Below are 18,335 nucleotides of genomic sequence, written 5' to 3'. Positions count from 1 at the left end.
GAGCGGCCGGGCCGCGGGGCCGGGTCGGCGCCTTCGGGTCGCTCCCCGGAGCGGAGCTGCGGGCGCTGAGTCGGGCCGGGTTCGTCCCGGGCCTCGCGGCGCGGTTTGCCGGTGCTCCGCGATAGCGAGGCGTTGCCGTCCTCCAGGTATAACAAAACAGGGAACGTATTTTTATTTCCAGGCTCTGGGTGTACAGCCGGAATTTTTTGTTCCCATGGCAGCAGCAAATTCGACTCCGCCCGGCTCTCTGGACCTGAACCAGCCCGGGTTTGCGAAGGAGATCCTGGGAACTAAGCTGGAGGTGAAGTACCTCTGCTCGGACTGCAGGAACATACTGAGGCGGCCCTTCCAGGCTCAGTGCGGGCATCGCTATTGCTCCTATTGCTTGAAGAAAATTATAAGGTAAATTTGTGCCTTTGGCCTTAAAATGAAGGCTTAGGAGCGGCGGAAGAGATGAAGGAGCTGGAGGGCCGTCAGGGGAAGGAGCCGTGCGTAACCTCTGAGGTTCAGCATCAGGGATGTGTGATGTCCGATGTGCCTTCATTCCTCTACGGGTTCCCTCAGTTTGCTCCTGGACTGACGGGTGCCTCTTGTGCCCAAACGTGAGGCGCACGGTTCAGAGGATCCACTTCTGTTTCCCCTCGTTGCCTTCGAGTGGAGCTGAGGAGAGCGGTGACTCACGAGGCGAATAAAAAGCCCCAAGTAGCAGAAATGGGTACCCAAACTACAGCTGAGCAGAGGCTCGGTGGATTGTCTAGAGGATAAGAGAATCCTTTCACTGTGTTGAGTTGTTAGAAGCCAATTATTTCATAAATTCAGTGTTTGATTATTGTTTTTGTGTCTGCTAGTTCTGGGCCTCAAAAATGTGCGAGCTGCATTCAAGAAGGAATATATGAAGAAGGAGTTTCTATTTTGGAAACCAGCTCTGTAAGTAAAAATCGAAAAGAAAAAAATCCCTGTTGTTAATGCTGCTTGTTGCTTTCCTTTAAAACACAAGACTTTTGGGATCTGTGTGCTCTTTGGAAACGTTCTGTTGAGCAGTGAGAGTTAGAATTAATGAGGTGAACTCCCCAGCTTGTAAAATCCAGGTCATGGGAATATAGCAGTGACCTACTTAAGTGCTATAATAAAGATCTGTTTGCCATTAGCACACCTCTGAGGATGTGGCAACTGGCATGGGGAGGAGTCCTTTCTTTATTTGTTTTACATTTTTGTTAAGAATGGTTAATAAAGAATGAGGAGACTGGGCCGTGTTTGCACCCCCTCAGTGATTTCTGTGCTCTTTTACCTTTTCCACTTCAGGCTTTCCCAGACAACGCAGCTCGTCGGGAGGTGGAAAGTCTGCCTGCTGTCTGTATTAACGAGGGCTGCACGTGGAAGGGGACTATTAAAGAGTATGAGGTAAATCCCGAAGAAGGGCTTTTGGTATCTGCACACTTTTTCTTTCCTCTGTGTGCCAACAGGAGAGGTTCGGGGGGGGTTTGCTTTCTTCTGAAGCTGGCAGTGATGGGAGCTTACACCTTTGCTGTGCTGTAAGCAAAGCCCTCTGGGAGCTGCAGAAATTTCCTCACAGAGCTGGGTTTGTGCATCCTGCTGAGGGCATGGGCTGAACTGGAAGAATTTGCTTATCATCTCAGGCTCTGAACTCTTCACTTCCACAAAGAGAACCACCTGTACTACCTCTAATTGCCTTCTGCCCAAAGAGATGAGGAAACTGTCAAGGAACTGTGCCTTACAGCGAGATTGCTAAGTTTGCTGTGCTGTGTGAACCTGCAGTCTATTTCTGAGCTGTGAGCTTGGGGCAGGCAGCCTGGCCATCCACAGTCCTGATTTCAGCCAGCTGCAGGGCCAAGTAGCACCTGCAGAAAGAGGGCAAGGTGATTGGGTGTCATTTGCTGGCTCAACACACGCTGCTCCGAATAACTCTGTGCCACCAGGATGTTTTCTGCTCATCTTTGGAAAGGTTTTCATCTGCCCTTCCTGCTCCAGGCCTTTGGACTTTAGCATGCGTACAGCTATTGTGCTTCATGTGAAGTGTTCTGGGGACTGCAATGAGCCACTTGCTTCCCTGTGCCTTCCTACAGGTTAGCTCTGCTGTGCAGAAAGCATCATTAAAATGTTGGCAGTCGGGAGCAATGTTTGCCCGCCTGTGAAGTTCTGCTGCTCCTGAAGGATCATATTGTCATCCATAATGGAATGGACGAACCATTACGAAAGGGCCCCAAATAAAAGTAGTAAACCTTTTTTCCCCCAGCACTATCCCTAGATAAAGGCTGTTGCCTGGTTGTTCACCAGGCTGAGATGTGTAGCAGGAAGGAGTTTCAGCACTCTTCAGAGATTCTCTTGGCAATGCCACTGCAGGATGGCATGAAGAGACAGCGTGGCCATGGGTCACTCTGAGCTCCTGCCCACAGCTGTGCTGCTGCTGTGTTTCCCTGCCCTCCTGCCTGGAGCTTTCAGCTTCTTTGCACTGGCACATTCTGAAAGATAAGAGGGTATAGGATGCTAAAAGCTTCTCCTGCTTCAAAATTCTTCTTAGATCTCTAAGTAGCATGTGGTGTGGATGCATGTGCCTGGATAAATCTGAAGTTAAAAGCTTGTTGCCAATACAGCACAGATCAGCGAGGAGCCTCATTGCAGAGTGCAGTGTTGTGCTGGGATTCGTGATCCAAGCCGTTGTGCTGGTGTGTGTGCAGGCCTTGTCCCGTGCTGTAATTGTGCTGGTGACCTGCTGCTTATGACACAGAGGTCTCATGCCTGCTGGAGTGCTTTGAATGCCAGTTGTAGTGAGCAAGCTTATCTCCATCAGCCTGAACCAAATGTGGTTTGTCAGCAGCTTACCATGCTCATGTCAGGGTGCTGTGGCTTCTGAACTCTTTCTCCTGGATTAAAGAAGTCCTGATAAGCAGCTCCTGCAGGGCTCACCACAAGTTGGCATGTGCCAGCGGTCCATTCAGTGTGTCTGAAAAGCTTCTCGAGGCAGCAGGCTGCCCTGCAATGGGTCTCCCTTCCCTTGGGTGCACGTTGTGGTGCTTTGGGTTCTTGTGCACGGCTTCCAGAGCTCCTGGAGTGATGAGGTGCTGGAAAGCAATGCGTGGGGCTGAGGGCCCACGTGAGGGAAGGAGAGGCGGGCTTGAGTGTTAACCCAGTGCTCTGTGCTCTGTGTGTGGCTGTCAGCAGTGCCCCACGGGCTCATAGCTCAGCGTGATGGTGGTGGCACAGCTCAGCTTTGCAGTGTGCCCTCTGCTGTTGCATTGCAGGCGGCAGTGTGTATCAGCGTTGTAATGTCCTGCGGCAGCAGTGCTCCTGTGATGGAAAGTCCCTAGCTGTGCTATTTCCGACGGGACATGGAAAGTCCCTCCGAGCTAATTCATTGTTTGCTCATTTAAGACTTGTGCAGTGTTGGCACTGAGAGGCTGATCTGGCTGCTCTCCCCTTATAAATCAAGAGATACTGTCACTTTTGGTTTGCTACCGTTATCGGGGTACAAACGAGAAAAAAATGTCCTGCAGCTGCAAAGCTCTACAAAAAAACAAGGACAAAGTTAAGTTCAGTTTTGCTTTTTGCTTTCTGTTCAAGCCCCTGTTCACGTCTCACAGGGACATACAGAACCGAAAGAGTGAAATCTGCTCAGACATGACTTGCAATTCTGCTTCAAGTTGTGCAAAGTGTACAGAATACGTAAGCACTCAGAACATGTCTGGGTTTATAAATGCATTTTTTTGACTATTGGATGCAGTTGTAAATTTTTAGCGGCGTTCAGCCAAAGTGTTTTGTGGTGGGACTGGTGGGGGTTTTCCTTTTAATCTGCACCCCCTTTTCAGATCTAGGTTTCATGATAATCGGTCTGAATGTACGCACAGGAAGGCGAGCTGTGGGCAGGGGCCTTTAGGTGCAGGTGGAAAATCTGAGCAGGGGCAGAGAAACTAAAACTATCCCCTGAGAGCAAAAGGAAAGACTAAGAAAGCGTGTCCCATGGTGTCCAGGAGCTTGGGGGAGCAATGCAAATATTTATGCTGGGTCTGCCCAACAAGTTCTGTGCGAAGGGGAGTTCTGTTTTAAGCTTAATCGTGATGGCTCTATTTAAACTGATTTGCTGTCAGCCACGGTGATAACCTGTCCTAATCCAAGTCAGAGAGGGCACTTTGGCTGTGTGTGATCCTTCTGCCCTGGGCCCTGGCTCACAGCACGGGAGGTGGTGAAGCATCCCGGCTGCCCTCTGTGTAGGAAGAGCTGCTCCTCTCCAGGAATGCAGTTGGAATCCTGAGCTTCACTACTGGATGGTCTCAGCCGTGTCCCTGAGAGTGCCCTGGTAGCTCTTGGTGTTGGCTTTCAGCCTCAGGCTGTGGTTTGGAGCAGAGCTGCTGGTCTTGGAAATACTCACCTGGTTCCTCTGAAACGGATATGTTAGATATTTTATAGCAGCATCACCAGCATAGATGCAGCTTTCTTAGAGTTGTGGCAAGAGCACTTGGTAACTCTGTACCAGAGCAACCAGAGTTCCTTATAGAATCAGAGATTGGAAGATTTTGGCTCCAGGTTGCAACATGGTGTTGAGTGTTGTTTGCAGGTGGCTGATGAGGACCAGATTGCTTCTTCCCAGGAGGACCCACGTGCTGCAGTACCCCATGGTAGCATAGAAGGGTGTCCAGAAGGGCCTCCTGTTGCAGCAGAAGGGACGTGATGTGCCTTTGCTCGCAGGAGCTGAAGCCCACAAACAGTGCCTGCCTGCCTGTGGGGAGCAGCAGTGGCTGGCAGCTCCATCCAGGCTGTGCGGTGGGAGGTGAGCATGGGGAGCACTGGGCACGTGGGAGGGGGCTGGAAAGTCCTGCCAGCCGCGATGTGCTCACAGCACACTGCTGGGAGCCGCTCAGCCTCACTGCGGTGGCCCACCTTGTTCGCAGGCTTAGCTCGAGCCTTTGCAGACCAAGAGCTGCACCTGACTGACTTTGAAGCTGGGAGGGGGCGATGGGTCCCATTAAAGCCTGTGTGAAAACCTTGGAAGCCTCTGTGCACGGCTGTTGGCATTTTGGGGCAGCACTTCACTGCCAGCTCAGAATTCCTTGGATTCCAGAGATCAGGCGAGTGCCAGAGCCCCAGGCACACACACCCTTCTGTAAAAGATAAAGAGATTCTGTCAGCTCTTTGGACAAAGCAAAGCGATTGGCCTTGAGATCAAGCTGCTCACCACTGGTTTGCCTTTTCCATGTTGCAAAATCTGCCCTTCTCCACATGCCTGTGCAGTTCTTGGCCTCGTGCTGCAGCCACCCTTCTGCTGGGCACAGCCTCAGCTGAGGGCGCAGCGCAGCCTGCCCTCCCCTGCCCATCCCCTGCCTCAGCATTGCCTTTGCTGTGTGCTTGGTGTCACTGAAGTTTCAGCCAGGTGCTCGTTTTGGTGCAAGACATCCAGCTGTGTGCTGCTGGAGATGCTGCTTGGAGTGATGGTGTCCGACCTGTTGGCATGGCTGGGCTGTGCTGGGTGAAGAGATGTTGTCTTGGGCTTGGTTGCTCTGAAAGTAATGCCTCCTCTGTGTTTCCATGGAAGCTGCAACAAAGACAGTGAGCACAGTAAAGCTGTTTGGTGGAGCGAATTCTCAGCTACGAAATGCTGTTTTTCAGCATAGTCACCACCATTAGCTCTCTGCATTTTCATCAGTGATCAACAAACCCACACCAGCAGACGCTGTCGCTGTCACCACTGCTGAAATGCACCACCCACCCCTCACTGTGCTCACGTCCACTCTTTGGTCTCCATCAGTGTTCACAAGCATCAGTGAATGGCACTCACTGGCATTTTTTCTGCATGGAGGAATTCGATTCCACATGTTTGCTCCATACACACTCCCATGTCATGCACCATTCTGTCACACAGCAGCAACACAACGGGATATTGGTAGGAAGGTTTGGCCTCTGCTGCCATCCCATCAACATCTGTTTGTGGTGTTGTGGGCAAACATCATAAAACAGGAGGCAGTACTTTCAGATCAGTCCTTGTAAAGTACATAATACAGGTAACATAAGTAACAAAGCGTTTTAATTTTTAGTATATTTGTCATTAAAACATAACAAGGAGAGCAACAAAGCCGTGTCACGGGCTGGATGTGTCCTCTCAGAGGAAGGGAGAGCTCTGCAGAGCAGCGGAGCCCTGAGGGCTGCTTGGGGTGTTGGGTGGTGTGCATGGAACAGGGCAGGCTTTCCTGCTGCTAGTGCCTGGCAGCGTTTGGCTGTCAGGACCACGCAGCAGTGGTGAGTTCAGATGCGTGCTATGAAACGTGCAGGTGCCTGGCATCGCTGGCAGGACAGCGTGATGGGGCTGTGACAGCTTGTTCTGAGGCCGTGACCTTGGCTGATGTGGGGCAGCACCTCTTGGGGCTTTGCCAAGTGGCTGCGTGGTACCTGGGAGCTGGCCTCATGGTGTTATGTCTGTTTGCAGTTCCTCTGAACCTCCTAGTTATCGAGCAGCAGTTTACCCCGACTCATTAGAGCCTGCTATGGTCACACTGAATTTCCTTGGCGAGCAGATTTGGTTGTCTGTGTGGATGGAGCAGCTCCCACCCAGCAGGGAACTCAGGCTGCTCCAACTGAGATCTGAGTCCTCCTGGCAAAACCCATCCTCTGAGCTGGCGGGGACTGCAAAAGAAGAAACTGGGGAAAGCATCCTTGGATGCCCCACAGCATTGTGTTACTCAAGCAGTAGGAAAGGCAGAATCCATCCCAGGAAGCGGTAGAAGTGCTGCTGCTGCTTTCAGTGTTTCTCATGGTGCCGGCCCTCCCCAGACACCACTGCTGCCTCTTGAGCTGCTTTGTTGTCAGAAACACCACCTCAAATTCTTTCTAACCTCTGGATACCAAATCAAACATCTGTCTCATCAGTCCTAAAAGCTGATTAATGACAGCATAGGCTGCCGAAAGCAGAAGTTCTGCAGCACAGGTCCTCATTCTGCAAACAGAAGTGAGGGAGGCCCTGTAAAAGCCATAACATCATGTCTGTCAACTTTTGTGCTGCCCTCCAGCAAGCACTGTGCGGGCAGCCATGGTTTCCATGCCCTGAGTTTGCCCGGCCGCAGCTCTGAGCAGTGAGTGGTGGTTGATCTGCACACCAGCTGTAGGTTCAGCAGTTTATGAGGCTGAATTAACTCTGCTGCAGCGTCTGGGCTGGCAGTGCCACAGCTCTGGCTGTGCTCTGTGTGCCAGTCCCCTTCCAGCTGTTTCTCCTCTGCCTTTCTGCAAGTTTTCCTTCCTCTTAGCTACTCCCTCCCTGCTGCCACCCCCTTTGGCTTTGTGCATGTCGTCTTGTTTCTATGCTCGGAGCACTTTCCCGGAGCAACCTGCACCCCTGGGATGCTGTGTGGAGCACTGCGGGGTGCAGCCCAGCCTGTGCTGTGTGCAGACAACAGGGGCTCGCAGCAGAGTGCTGCTGGCTGTTCTCAGCTGCCTGCCTTGTCCCCAGCATTGTGTTGTGCTGATGGATTTCCCAGCACAGTTGAGAAACCTTCTTGGCATAGATGTTCATTCGTGCCATGTTTGGAGCGGGGCAGCTGGAGGCAAGGACAAATCCTGTTCCACCACCACGACGTGGGGTTGGTGACTTTCAGAAGTAGTTCAAGTCAAGTTCAGCGGAGCTTTTGATACCTGGAGCAGCAATCAGATTAAACTGCAGTTTTCCCTTTTGTCTCATTTACGCAGGCCCGGCAGAGCAGCTCCTCCTGGCATTCCTTAGCAGATGATCATTCCAGCTCTGGGGATCAGCTGCTGTTGCTAAGCCCAGCTTCTCTGCCCGTGTGTGTCTGCTTTTCTGTCCGGCTGTACTGAACTGTGCTGCTCTCCCTGTCACAGAGCTGCCATGAGGGGAACTGCCCGTTCCTGCTGATTGAGTGCCAGGCATGCAGAGGTGTGATCCCTCTGAATGAGAAGGAGCGCCACTCTGAGCGGGAGTGCCCCGAGAGAACCCTCAACTGCAAATACTGCAAATCACTTTTCTACTTCCCAGATATTAAGGTACGAGAGTTATATCCTGCGCACCGCAGGCCGCTGCGGGACCTGGAGGTGAGGGGAGGAGTGCTGGGTGCCTCCGCCGCAGCCCATCGTGCTGCAGTGGTTGTCCGTGAGCGTGGGGCTGTCCTGGCCCTGGGAGGCTGCTGGAGGCCGCTTTCCCAGCCGCTCAGCTCCTGCAGAATTGCCCGTCCTTGCAGGGTGCAGCCGATGTGCTGTGCGGCAGCGCTGCTGGAACGCTTTGTTTTTAGGGAGGGAGATCGATCTGTGAGATCAGCCAATGGCTTTGGTGTTGTTGAGCGGGAAGGAGGTGGTGTTGTGGAGGCTGACTTCTGCCCACGTTTGTTTTTTTCCTGCTGCAAGCAGCTGAGCCACTGCAGTTGGTGTTGAGGTAGCAGGGGACGGTCTGACTCGGGCTGTGCTCTTCCAGCTCGGCTCTAATTCCTTTATTGCTGTCTCCTCCCTCCTCCCCCCATCTTACTCTGAACAAGTTCACAGCAGGAGAGTGACCTGCTCTTACCTGGCACAGTGGCATCAATGGTTTTCCGATGCTGCTTGCAGCTGGTGCCAGGCATCAGAGCTGCCTGTGTGCAGCTGTGGGTTTGGGAGAGCTGTGGCAGGAGGATTGCCTCATCCCTGGGTGGCAGAGTGCTGCAGATCAGGCTCGTGTGCCTGCCTCAGCTGCTGGGCAGGGTGAGTTTCGGTAGGCAGCATTCCTGCATTCCTGCGCGATGCAGCACCCACAGAGTGGGCAGGGGCAGAAGTAGGGGTTCTGGAGGAGCCCTACGCTGTTGGTATTCAAATGTCCTATGAACCAGGAGCTTTGGGTCTGTGCCAGTTGGAGCTCACGTTGCTGAGCGGCACTTGGAGCCGTGCAGGGCTGTTTTGCAGCGCTCCGGCTGTGAGCTCAGCACCCATCACAGGGCTGTGTGTTGTGGGGAGGTGCCAGCACAGAGAGGAGCACTGCGAGGTGGGAGGCTGCAAACAACCAGGTGGTGATTTCGCACATCGCCGTAGGTGCAGGAGAAGTGCAAAATCCCCTCTTTCAAGTGGCTGCAGTGGCTCCTGCTTCAGCCGGAGCGCAGCATCTGTTGCTGTGCCAGCACTCTGTGGGTCATGGGGAGTTGTTGTCTGATGCTGTAGAACCAGAGAGCAGCTGGAGGAAAGGGCTCATCCCCTCTGCAGGCTGCCTCTGCCTTCCTCTGCCCACCAAGGGAACCAGGGGGTGGCTGTTCAGGGACAGCACTGTGAGCCTTTGGCTCCACCTGCTCATCTCAAGTATGAAAAGGAGAGAATTCCCGGCATGCCACTTGTGGGTTTCACTTTCCAATTTGTGATGTGGTAAGAGAGCAGCTTGCACATGTCCCTCCTCCTGGAGGTGGTGACTTGTTTTAATACAGGTAAACGTGAGCAGGTTTTCAGGGCATCTGGTTTCAGACAGCTGCTTTGTAAATATGTCATTTTTTTCTGTTACTGCCAGAAGGGTGTTGTTAAACACTTCTAGCTCAGTCTTGATCTGCCTGTTAATGGAATTTGCAGTGGTGCATGGAAGCTCACGTAAGCTCGGACAGAAAAGCAAGAGGTGATTTCTGGATGCCTCATTACAGAAGCCAAATATCGGTTGTTCTGGTGGGTTGGAGCACACGGAGATGGGTTTGAGCTGTGTAGAAGCGGCACGGAGCACAGCGGTGCTCCAGCAGTGCCCATTGAGCAGTGCGTGCTGTGGGCAGAGCGTGGCACTGCTGTGATCCTTGTCGTGACATGAGATACAGGGGGTGGTTTTAAATGATTTCCTTTCTGGCTGAAAAATGCTTTTCTGTTGAACTGATCCCGAAAACTTCCACTCGTGACCTTGCTGAGATGCTGCCCCAATGCGCCTTTTCCATGCAAAGCCGTGCATGGAGCTTTCTCTTGATTCATCAAAGCTGTTATCTCTTTTTTTTCCTTTTTTTTTCCTTTTAAAATGTTATGGCAACTCTTTAAATCGAGGCTGAGGCTCACTCGGCTGCATACACACCCAAAGCGCTGGCAGCCTGGAGGTCACAGAACTGAGCCAGCACAGAGAGTTCTGAGCGCACCAAAGCGTCCTGTCTGTTCTTTTACAGGCTCACGATGAGGTCTGCCCAAAATTTCCATTGACTTGTGAGGGCTGCGGGAAGAAGAAGATCCCCAGAGAGAAGGTATGATGCTGCCAGGGGGCAGCAGAGCTGGGGGGAGCTGAGGCCATCCAGGAGCAGAGTGGGGGAGCAGTGAGGTGGCAGCCCGCTGTGCACGTGTGGCTTTTCCATGAGGCTGAACATAGCGATGGGAAATCAGAGACAAGGATGTTTCCTCGTCAAAAAGATGAGGAAACATCCAGCATAAGGAGGGACTTTGTGCCGTGAGCTCTGGACGTGCTGGAGCCCAGCAGTGGGTAGGCTCACACTGCTGGGATTCCGGTGGCTGCTCCACCCATTAACTGCCGCTCGGATCTCTCCCCTCAGCGTGGGACTGAGCAACCTGGGGCTGCGCCTGGAAGCTTTTCAAAAACTGGTTTAAAAACTGTTTTGACATCTGTTGCAGCAGATGTGGGTGTTCAGTGGGCTGCTCACAACAGACCACTGATACCTGACAGTGGGAGGCATGGCAGAAACAAGATGGCAGCGTGCCAGCGCTGACTTAGCGCCGATCATACGCTGCGTGGGAATCCAAACGAGCATCTCAGAGGCCGTGGGTTATTGGCACTGCTCTGCAGAGCTCCAGCCTTGGCCTCCATGCTTCAGGGCAGCTGCCAGCTGTGAGCAGCTGAGGTGCAGTGCGGCTGCCAGCATTGGTTTGAGGCTGTTCTTCGATTTGTCTTTGGGTTCCCAGACCTCAGTGAGCTGGAGAGGGAGTGACCTGTGTGACATCAGATCCGTTTAACATTATCTTCTTTCTCTTCTAGTTTCAGGACCACGTGAAGAATTGTGGCAAATGTAAAGTGCCTTGCAGATTCGAGGTTGTTGGCTGTGCTGAGATGGTAAGGGTTATCTGCTCTTTTCAGTTCCAGTGCTAGCTATGACCTGCAGATGGCTGTAGCCTGACCTGTTGCAGGTGCTGGTGCTCAGCTATTACAGCAGAGGGGTGTTTTAGAGCCTTTGTAAATGCCACTTGATATTATCTACTGCACAGATTTTGGGTACCAGAGAACGAGCAGTGCAGAAGGACATTTTGAGAACTGCACCAAATGCTTTGAGGCTCCAAGTGGTTACAGTGCTGTCAGCATGGACGTGGGCATCCCACAGCTTGTTCCACTGCTGGAGCTTGGGCAGGGCAGTATTTCTATGTGATGTGGTTTTCTCGGCTCTTAGTGGTGATGTCAGTGTAAATCCCTTCTCAGGAGGATTATGTGAGGCTTTGTCCTTTGGTGCTGCTAAGTCAGTCTGACAGAGCCCTTCTGCAAAGGGCTGGAGGAGGGCAGAGTAGGACAGTGTGTGCAGCTGAGGGAGCATTAAGCATCCATCACTGTATATGATCGCAGCTTTTCTGTAATAAAACAAAAACACCAACAAAATCCACGTTTTTTAAACTGTTTTTCTTTGATTTTTTTTCCCTTTATAATTTGAAGCTAACATTGTGGCCTCGAGAGGAGGACATTTTTCTGTGGATGGTGACAGCTTGAGCTTGCTGAATGGGATATATTTCTCTTCATGTAGGTGGAAAATGAAAAGCTACCAGAACACGAAAGCAAGTGTCTGGCAGAGCATCTGTACATGCTGCTGAGTTTTGTGCTCAGCCTCAAGAGTGGATCCGGAGGCCTGAAGCACCTTCCTGCCCTTCCCTCATCACAGAGCAGCTCTCCACTGCTGGCAGCAAACTCCCTGTGCCCAGAGTCGGAGCTCTTCAAGTCCCTGGAGCTCTTGGGAAGGTGTGACGCCCTGGAGAAGAAAACAGTGACCTTTGAGAACATTGTCTGCGTGCTCAATAGAGAGGTAGAAAGGGTATCTCTGACAGCAGAAGCGTACAGCCGGCAGCACCGATTAGACCAGGAGCAGATCGAGACACTGAGTAACAAGGTGTGCAGTGCCTGGCGCGGGCATCCTGTGCTCTGAGCAGAGCCTTCTGTCAGCTGTGTGTTCCGTGTTGTTAGCAAAGCTCCACCTGTGTCCTGTCTCTCCCTAAAGTGCTCCCTGAAGGTAGCACTAAGATACATTTGAGACTATGCCCAACCTGGAAAGCTTCCTGGAAAGATGGGAATTGAATTGACCTAAAGCAAATGCTTTAGGGTCTCTCAGTAATTAAGTGATGCAAGCGCTGTTCTTAGGTGAAGTCCTCCAGCTGGACAGGGAGGAGCTGGCGTTGCACTGAATCTCATTGCGTTCCCAGCCACTCGTTGTAGAAGTGTGATGGTGGAGGCTCAGCCTGAGAGAAGGAGCTCTCCCAGCTCTGTGTTCCAGCACGGTGTCCTTACATCTGAGGCCCTGGGAATTGTGCGGTTTGTAGTTTCTGTGCTCTCTCAGTATAGGATCTGCCAATACAGACGTAACCCTGCTGCCTCACAGCAACAAACTTGGTTGGCTGTGTATAGGTCCTTCTGTTTCTCAGTCTACTTTTGTCACAAAAGTGACTTTCTTTTTTTTCCCCCAACCTCACCCCTTGATCTGCAGCACAACAAAAGTGCTCATGGAGGGAGGTTTTCCATTCACAGCAGGAAGGTTTCGGCTCAGACACTGAGCTGTATTTGTGCGTGTTCTCCAGAACGATGGGGTTCCAAAGGAGGTTGTGGTGGATTGCCTTACATTCCTGCATTTCTACCCCCGGCCCTTTGCTCGCTGCAGTGTGTCTGACCAGGCTGCGCCGTCTGTTCCACTGAGCAGGTTCGGCAGCTGGAAAGGAGCATTGGGCTGAAAGACCTGGCCATGGCTGAGATGGAGGAAAAGATCCGCAACATGGAGGCTTCCACCTACGATGGTGTTTTCATCTGGAAGATAACAGAATTTGCCAGGAAGCGCCAGGAAGCGATCACGGGCCGCTCTCCTGCGATCTTCTCTCCAGGTTATTGCCACAAAATGGAAAAAACCTTTTTGTGCCTCATCTGGCTGTGGGGTTTGTAATGATGACCTTAGCATGTGGAATGCATGGTCGCTCTGCTGTGCTTCTGGTCTTCTCTCTTTCTCAGGGAAATCTGAACCATCTTCTGGTTTGTTTTGTGTTCATAAGAAGCATTGGGCTGAATGAAAGTGCTCTGCTGGAGGAGGTGCTCTCTGCATTGTAGAAGGTGTTTTCATTTCTCAGTGGAAAATGCAGCTGTTTTAGCTTGGGAATTGCCCTTCGTGGCACTTTTTGAAACTGGCCAGAGCTGCATGTGAGCTGGGGGCATAGATGGTGCACTGCTCCTGGTGCAATGAAAAACCACATTGTTGCTGGGCCAGGAGATAAAAGCAGTGGCACTTTTATTGTTAACTGTTTCCTGGGTGAAGACTGTCTGGAGTCCTTTTGCTAATGAAAACCTGAAAGCAAAAGGATTCCCCCTTCTTGAAGAGAACTAAACTGACACTGAAACTGTGCATGCAATTAGCATTTCCTTCTAAAAGTCAGTGACAGCTGTGGAAAACCCCTGGTCTCTGTCCTGTTCTAGAAAGGCGGTACTTCCTTCCTTCTCAGAGCAACTAAATCGGGTTCAGATCTATTTTGTTTGGCTCAGAGATAGGACCTTAACCCCTGCGCCCCATTTCCTGCCCAGCACTCAGGAGTTTCTTGACCTCAGCACCTCCTGAGGCTGCAGTTTTGTTTTAGAGCCCAGAGTGAGGTGGCAGCTCCTGGGCCCTGCTGCTCCCTGTGCCCTAAAGGAGCTCATATTGCAGTGCCCTCGCTGGGGGACCCAACTTGTGTCTGAAGTCATGACCAAGTCAGCTCCTGGAGGGGCATGAGCAGGCAGCTGGAGGGAAGGGAAGATTGCCTCTGCCTGGCACACTGGGATGTCTATGGAAGGGGCAGGACTATCTTTTCCTTTCCGTCTTGCAAGAGTAGGGTTGCACACCTTTCTTCCTGCAGTAGTTGATTGTGCTGCTTAGATGAGAAGTTTCCATTCCATGTGCTGAGGAACTGGGCTGAGAAGCAAGTGCTATGTTTGGTTTAGAAAAAAGTCGTTACGGAGGTGGTTTTCCCTCTTACAAAGCAAAATGGGCAGATGGGGATTGTTCAGATTGGGAAGGAGAAAGCTGGGAGCAGAGAGGGGTGGGCTGGGAAAGGAAAATGAGTACAATTGTTGGGTTTATATTAAAATGCAGGAGCAGAGAGAGAGCAGATAAAATCCATTGTAGGACAAATAGAAGGAAGTTACCGCCCAGTTGCTTTGTAAGGAGGCGGCTGGTGGGCTGCTCTGTTGGGCCATGTGGGGCTGCACCCCTCCCTGCAGCTCTGGGGTGCTGGGAAATGAGGGGCGTTCAGTGTTGGTGTGCCCTCCTCCCCCCACTGCTCTGTAAAACCCCAGCCTGGATTCTTCTGGGGTCCCAACTGCAGAGTCTTTGGAGGGTGCTTGGTGCCAGGCTTCGCACTTTCTGACCCACACTGTGTTTGTTAACAGCTTTCTACACAAGCAAGTATGGCTACAAGATGTGTCTGCGCGTTTACCTGAATGGGGACGGCACCGGGCGTGGGACCCATCTGTCCCTGTTCTTCGTGGTGATGAAAGGACCCAACGACGCGCTCCTGCGCTGGCCCTTCAACCAGAAGGTGGGTTTGGGTCGGAGCCCCCAGCATGGCCTGCGGCCACAGCTGCTCTGGGGCTGAAAGCATCCCATCCTGTGGGCAGGATTTGGGGAACGGCGAGGGCTGCAGGACAGCGTGCTGGAGAGAGCAGAGCTGTACTGCTGCCACGGGGCCGACCTGCCTCTGTGTGCTGTGCTGCCTGCAGTTGGTGCTTGCACAGCATCACCTGTTCAGATTTCAGCTTCTGGGCTTTGCAGAACGGCTAAGGCTGAGCGTTCTGCATCTGTTCTTGGTGGGATGGGAGCTTTCTGGGACCTAAGCAGATAGCTGTGAGGGAGGCAGGAGCTCTGTGCCTGTTGTAGGATTGCTCAGTTTGTGACTGTTCTGCCACCCAGGGGTTTCCAGGCTGCGGGCATCTCTCTGATCTGTAGACGTGCAGTGTTACATTTCTCTGTGTGTGTTTCACAGCCACAGTGACTGAGCTGCCGAGATGGGCTCCTCTGTCCTTTTCCTTCAGCTGCTCTTGTGTGTTCTCACACCTTCCACAGGTGACCCTGATGCTCTTGGATCAGAACAACCGGGAGCACATCATCGATGCGTTCCGACCCGACGTGACCTCCTCCTCCTTCCAGCGCCCGGTCACAGAAATGAACATTGCCAGCGGCTGCCCGCTGTTCTGCCCCGTCTCCGTGATGGAAGCCAAGAACTCTTACGTCCGCGATGACGCCATCTTCATTAAAGCCATCGTTGACCTCTCAGGCCTTTAACCCTCTCAGCACGGAGCAGGGAATGCAGAGCCAGCCCCTGGGCACTGCCCTGCAGGCAGGTCTCGGAGCAAGGAGGGGCGGAAGCGTGGACCTGGCCCTTCTCCAAAAGGGACCTTCTTAGTGCTGAATGGAAACAAGGTGTCTGATGGGAGCCCTCTTCCCTGGCATCAGAGAGACCTTTCCGGAGAAGACGGGTGGACGTTGGCAGGCTGTGTGGTGCAGGGATTCCTGCAGAGACTTGGATGTCTGAACCGCCGTGCTCCAGTTTCCCAGGGGCAGTGAGCACAGCTCGCCCAGCTGCTTCAGCACGTGGCCTCAGAGCTCTGTAGTGTGGCAGGGCTTTGGCCCGCCCCAGCACTGCGGGCAGCTGTGGGAGCAGGGCTGTCCTGAGGAGCACCGCTGGGCCACGTGGTGCCTCAGAGCTGGGAGGCTGCTATGCTCAGCTGTTGGGGCTGCCCTGCATGCTGGGGGACTGCTGCCTCTGCTGTCTGCAGAGAGGAGGCACAGGGGAGCCCTGCGTCCCTGTGACTGCGTTTTTGGTCAGGTGTGCTCAGGGCAGGTTGGGCGGGCAGTGCTGGCTGCCTGGGACATACAGGGCTGCAGCAGGGCTGCCTGTGGTGAAAGATAGAAATGCCTGTCCCCTGAAACCTGGGTTCATGTGCTGCAGGGGAGCTGTGTATCCAGAGCAGCGGGCTCCAGCAGTGGTGGGAGAACAGTGGCAGTGCTGGCAGCAGGCCTGAGGTGTGCACCCGTGCTCCTGTGCTTTAACCCTGGTCATGGGATGGTTGCAGCACTGTGGGCACCCCAACATGCCCCAGCCCCACCGTGCCCTGCTCTTCGGCATCATCTGGTGGGTCCTCCTTCCCCAGGCCCAGCCCTCGTCCTCTTGGAGAGCCTTTGGTACCGGGGCTGGAGCAGGCCCTGAGGGAAGCTTGCTGTTGCCCTTGCTGTTTCTGGATTGCTTGCACTGCTCCCTTCTGGGCAAGTGCTCTGCGCCTGTACCCCAGAGAAGGTCTCTATTTCGTGGAGAAGAGCCTGCTGTCACATCCCTCCATCACGGCCCGTGTGTCCCTCTGGAGTTGTTCTGTGGTGGCCACGTGTAACACCAGACTGGCCACTGGCCGTGCTGGCCCCTCTCAGCTTGCTTCCTTTCCTCCTCGCGCTTTTCCTTCCCCTTCTCACTGCCCCAGGAGCTGTGGGAGTGGTGAGCTGGGAGAGCTGAGCCCTTACCCCCTGCCTAGGTCCTCTCCAGCCCCGGCACTGCTCCTTTGCCCTGGAGGACAGGCAGAGAGGCAGCTGCCGCTGGTTGGAGAGCGGTGACCCCCCCACACCTCCCCTGGTGCTCGGGCTGCGATTGCTGCCTCTGTGAGGGGAGTGCATCTCCCTCGGTTCGGGGCAGCGGTCGCTGCCACCAGCCCTGCGGGTGCTGTGCTGCTGTGCTCTCCGTGGAGGAGGCCCTGGGCTCCACAGCTCCCTGCCTGGAACAGAGGGGGAGCAGCTGGAATTTGGAAGTGAAAAATGACGCCAGGCTGCTCTGCAGCTGCTGCAGGCATGTATTAAAGCCCAGCAAAGGGCCGGGGCTGTGCCTGTAGCATCCCTTCTCCTTTGGAGCAGTGCTGGGTACTGTGTGGGCCCTGTGCCCAGTTCCTTGCTGCAGTCCTGCTTTGTGCAAAGGCAAAGGCTGCAGCTCGGATGGGGGCTGTGCATTTTTCCAGGCTGGGCAGTGCAAGGGATGGCTGTGGAATAGGACTGGGATGCTCCTTGCTGTTTGCACCCTGCCTGCAGCCTTGCCGCTTTGCGCAGACCCTCTCTCTCTCCCAGCCTGTCTCCAGGCTCTGCTGGGCCCAGCAGTACCACTTCACCTCAGTGCCTTAGGAGGGAATGTAGCCCGGCAAAGGCTGAGCTCTGCAGACCATTCTGTGGAAATAGTTGCCAAGGAGGGCCCTTGGCCAACATCTGCCCTGAGTGGGTGGTCAGCTCTGCTAGTTTAGAATTGGGAATGGTGTATTGGGGGGGGATGAGTGGGAATTACACATATTACAGCGAAGTGATGTGCGTGTGCTGAGCACCCTCTGCCAGGGGGGCTGCAGGTCTGGCTCTATGGTGCTGGCACTGCCCCAGAGCCCAGGCTCAGCTGGGTGGGTCAGGGAGGCTGTCAGGAGCCGTGGGTGGCACTGGGGCGATGGGGAGGATGCAGCACAGCAGCCCAGTGCTGTTCCCTGCTGCTGCTTTCCTGCCCTCACACCGTGGCTGAGGAGCGCTGGTGCTGACATTGCTGCCTGGTCCTTTTCCGTTTCTTTTAGCATCTCCTGTGGTTGAGGGTTAATGGCAGTGTGTGTTCCTTGCAGCACTGCAGGGTGGGGGTGAGGTGTTCCCCTGGATGCGGCGCTGAACTGCGCTGTAAGATGGACATTTGGCACAAAGCACAGCTGGAGTGTTGTTTCTTTTTTTTCCTTTGTTTCTTGTTTTCCCTCTATTTGACCACAGCTATGAGGAAACACCCGCCTCAGTCACTGTGTCACTGTGAAGTAGTTTTTCCTTGAGGATGGTGTGCGGTGAAAACCTCTAATAAAAGCAGTGTGAGGAGCTGCTGTGTTGTGTAACTCATGGGAGGCTCCAGCGCTGCATGGAGCTGAAGAGGCAGTGCTGGGCTAGGGCAGCAGCAGGGCTATGCTGTGGGCTCCTGCTGCCCTACTGCAGTCCTCACACTCTGCCCCACACCCAGAGCCTCCCTGGGGGGAGCTGACCCCCAGCTCAACTGCTTTCCTGCAGGCACGATAAGGAAGGACACTAAGAAGGCAGCACTGCCCCAGTCCTGCCCTGCAGCTGCTTCTGCAATGGCTGCAGCACACAGAGCAGTACTGTACTCCTGGCTTCAGTTTTGCTTCTGTAGAAAAAATAGTACTA

At 53.5% G+C, this 18,335-nt stretch overlaps 1 protein-coding gene across 2 annotated transcripts; it reads left to right on the top strand.

Annotated features, from left to right (window-relative positions):
• The first annotated feature begins 10 nt into the window (after positions 1–10).
• On the top strand, positions 11–18,014 carry TRAF2 (TNF receptor associated factor 2). Of its 2 annotated transcripts, XM_010720681.3 has the most exons (10): positions 11–402; positions 849–927; positions 1,303–1,401; positions 7,837–7,998; positions 10,098–10,172; positions 10,916–10,990; positions 11,667–12,026; positions 12,828–13,005; positions 14,537–14,685; positions 15,210–18,014. In XM_010720681.3, exons 1-10 carry the CDS (start codon positions 215–217, stop codon positions 15,426–15,428), a joined length of 1,584 nt encoding a protein of 527 aa, XP_010718983.1. In that variant the 5' UTR covers positions 11–214; the 3' UTR covers positions 15,429–18,014. The 2 variants fall into 2 exon arrangements, with proteins under 2 accessions (XP_010718983.1, XP_010718984.1); XM_010720682.3 differs by lacking the exon at positions 7,837–7,998 and having other exon boundaries at positions 13–402.
• Positions 18,015–18,335: the final 321 nt, after the last annotated feature.

This window comes from Meleagris gallopavo, chromosome 19 (assembly GCF_000146605.3).
Source record: "Meleagris gallopavo isolate NT-WF06-2002-E0010 breed Aviagen turkey brand Nicholas breeding stock chromosome 19, Turkey_5.1, whole genome shotgun sequence".
NCBI lineage: Eukaryota > Metazoa > Chordata > Aves > Galliformes > Phasianidae > Meleagris > Meleagris gallopavo.
Note: the sequence above shows the minus strand (reverse complement) of the source record. Positions and strands in the feature narration are given on the sequence as shown.

Bases quoted from the DNA above. Each gene is read 5' to 3' on its own strand.
- TRAF2 (XM_010720681.3), top strand. From the start codon at position 215: ATGGCAGCAGCAAATTCGACTCCGCCCGGCTCTCTGGACCTGAACCAG. The intron at 1,402-7,836 runs GTAAATCCCGAA...TCCCTGTCACAG, and splicing joins GGACTATTAAAGAGTATGAG to AGCTGCCATGAGGGGAACTG. The intron at 14,686-15,209 runs GTGGGTTTGGGT...CACCTTCCACAG, and splicing joins GCTGGCCCTTCAACCAGAAG to GTGACCCTGATGCTCTTGGA.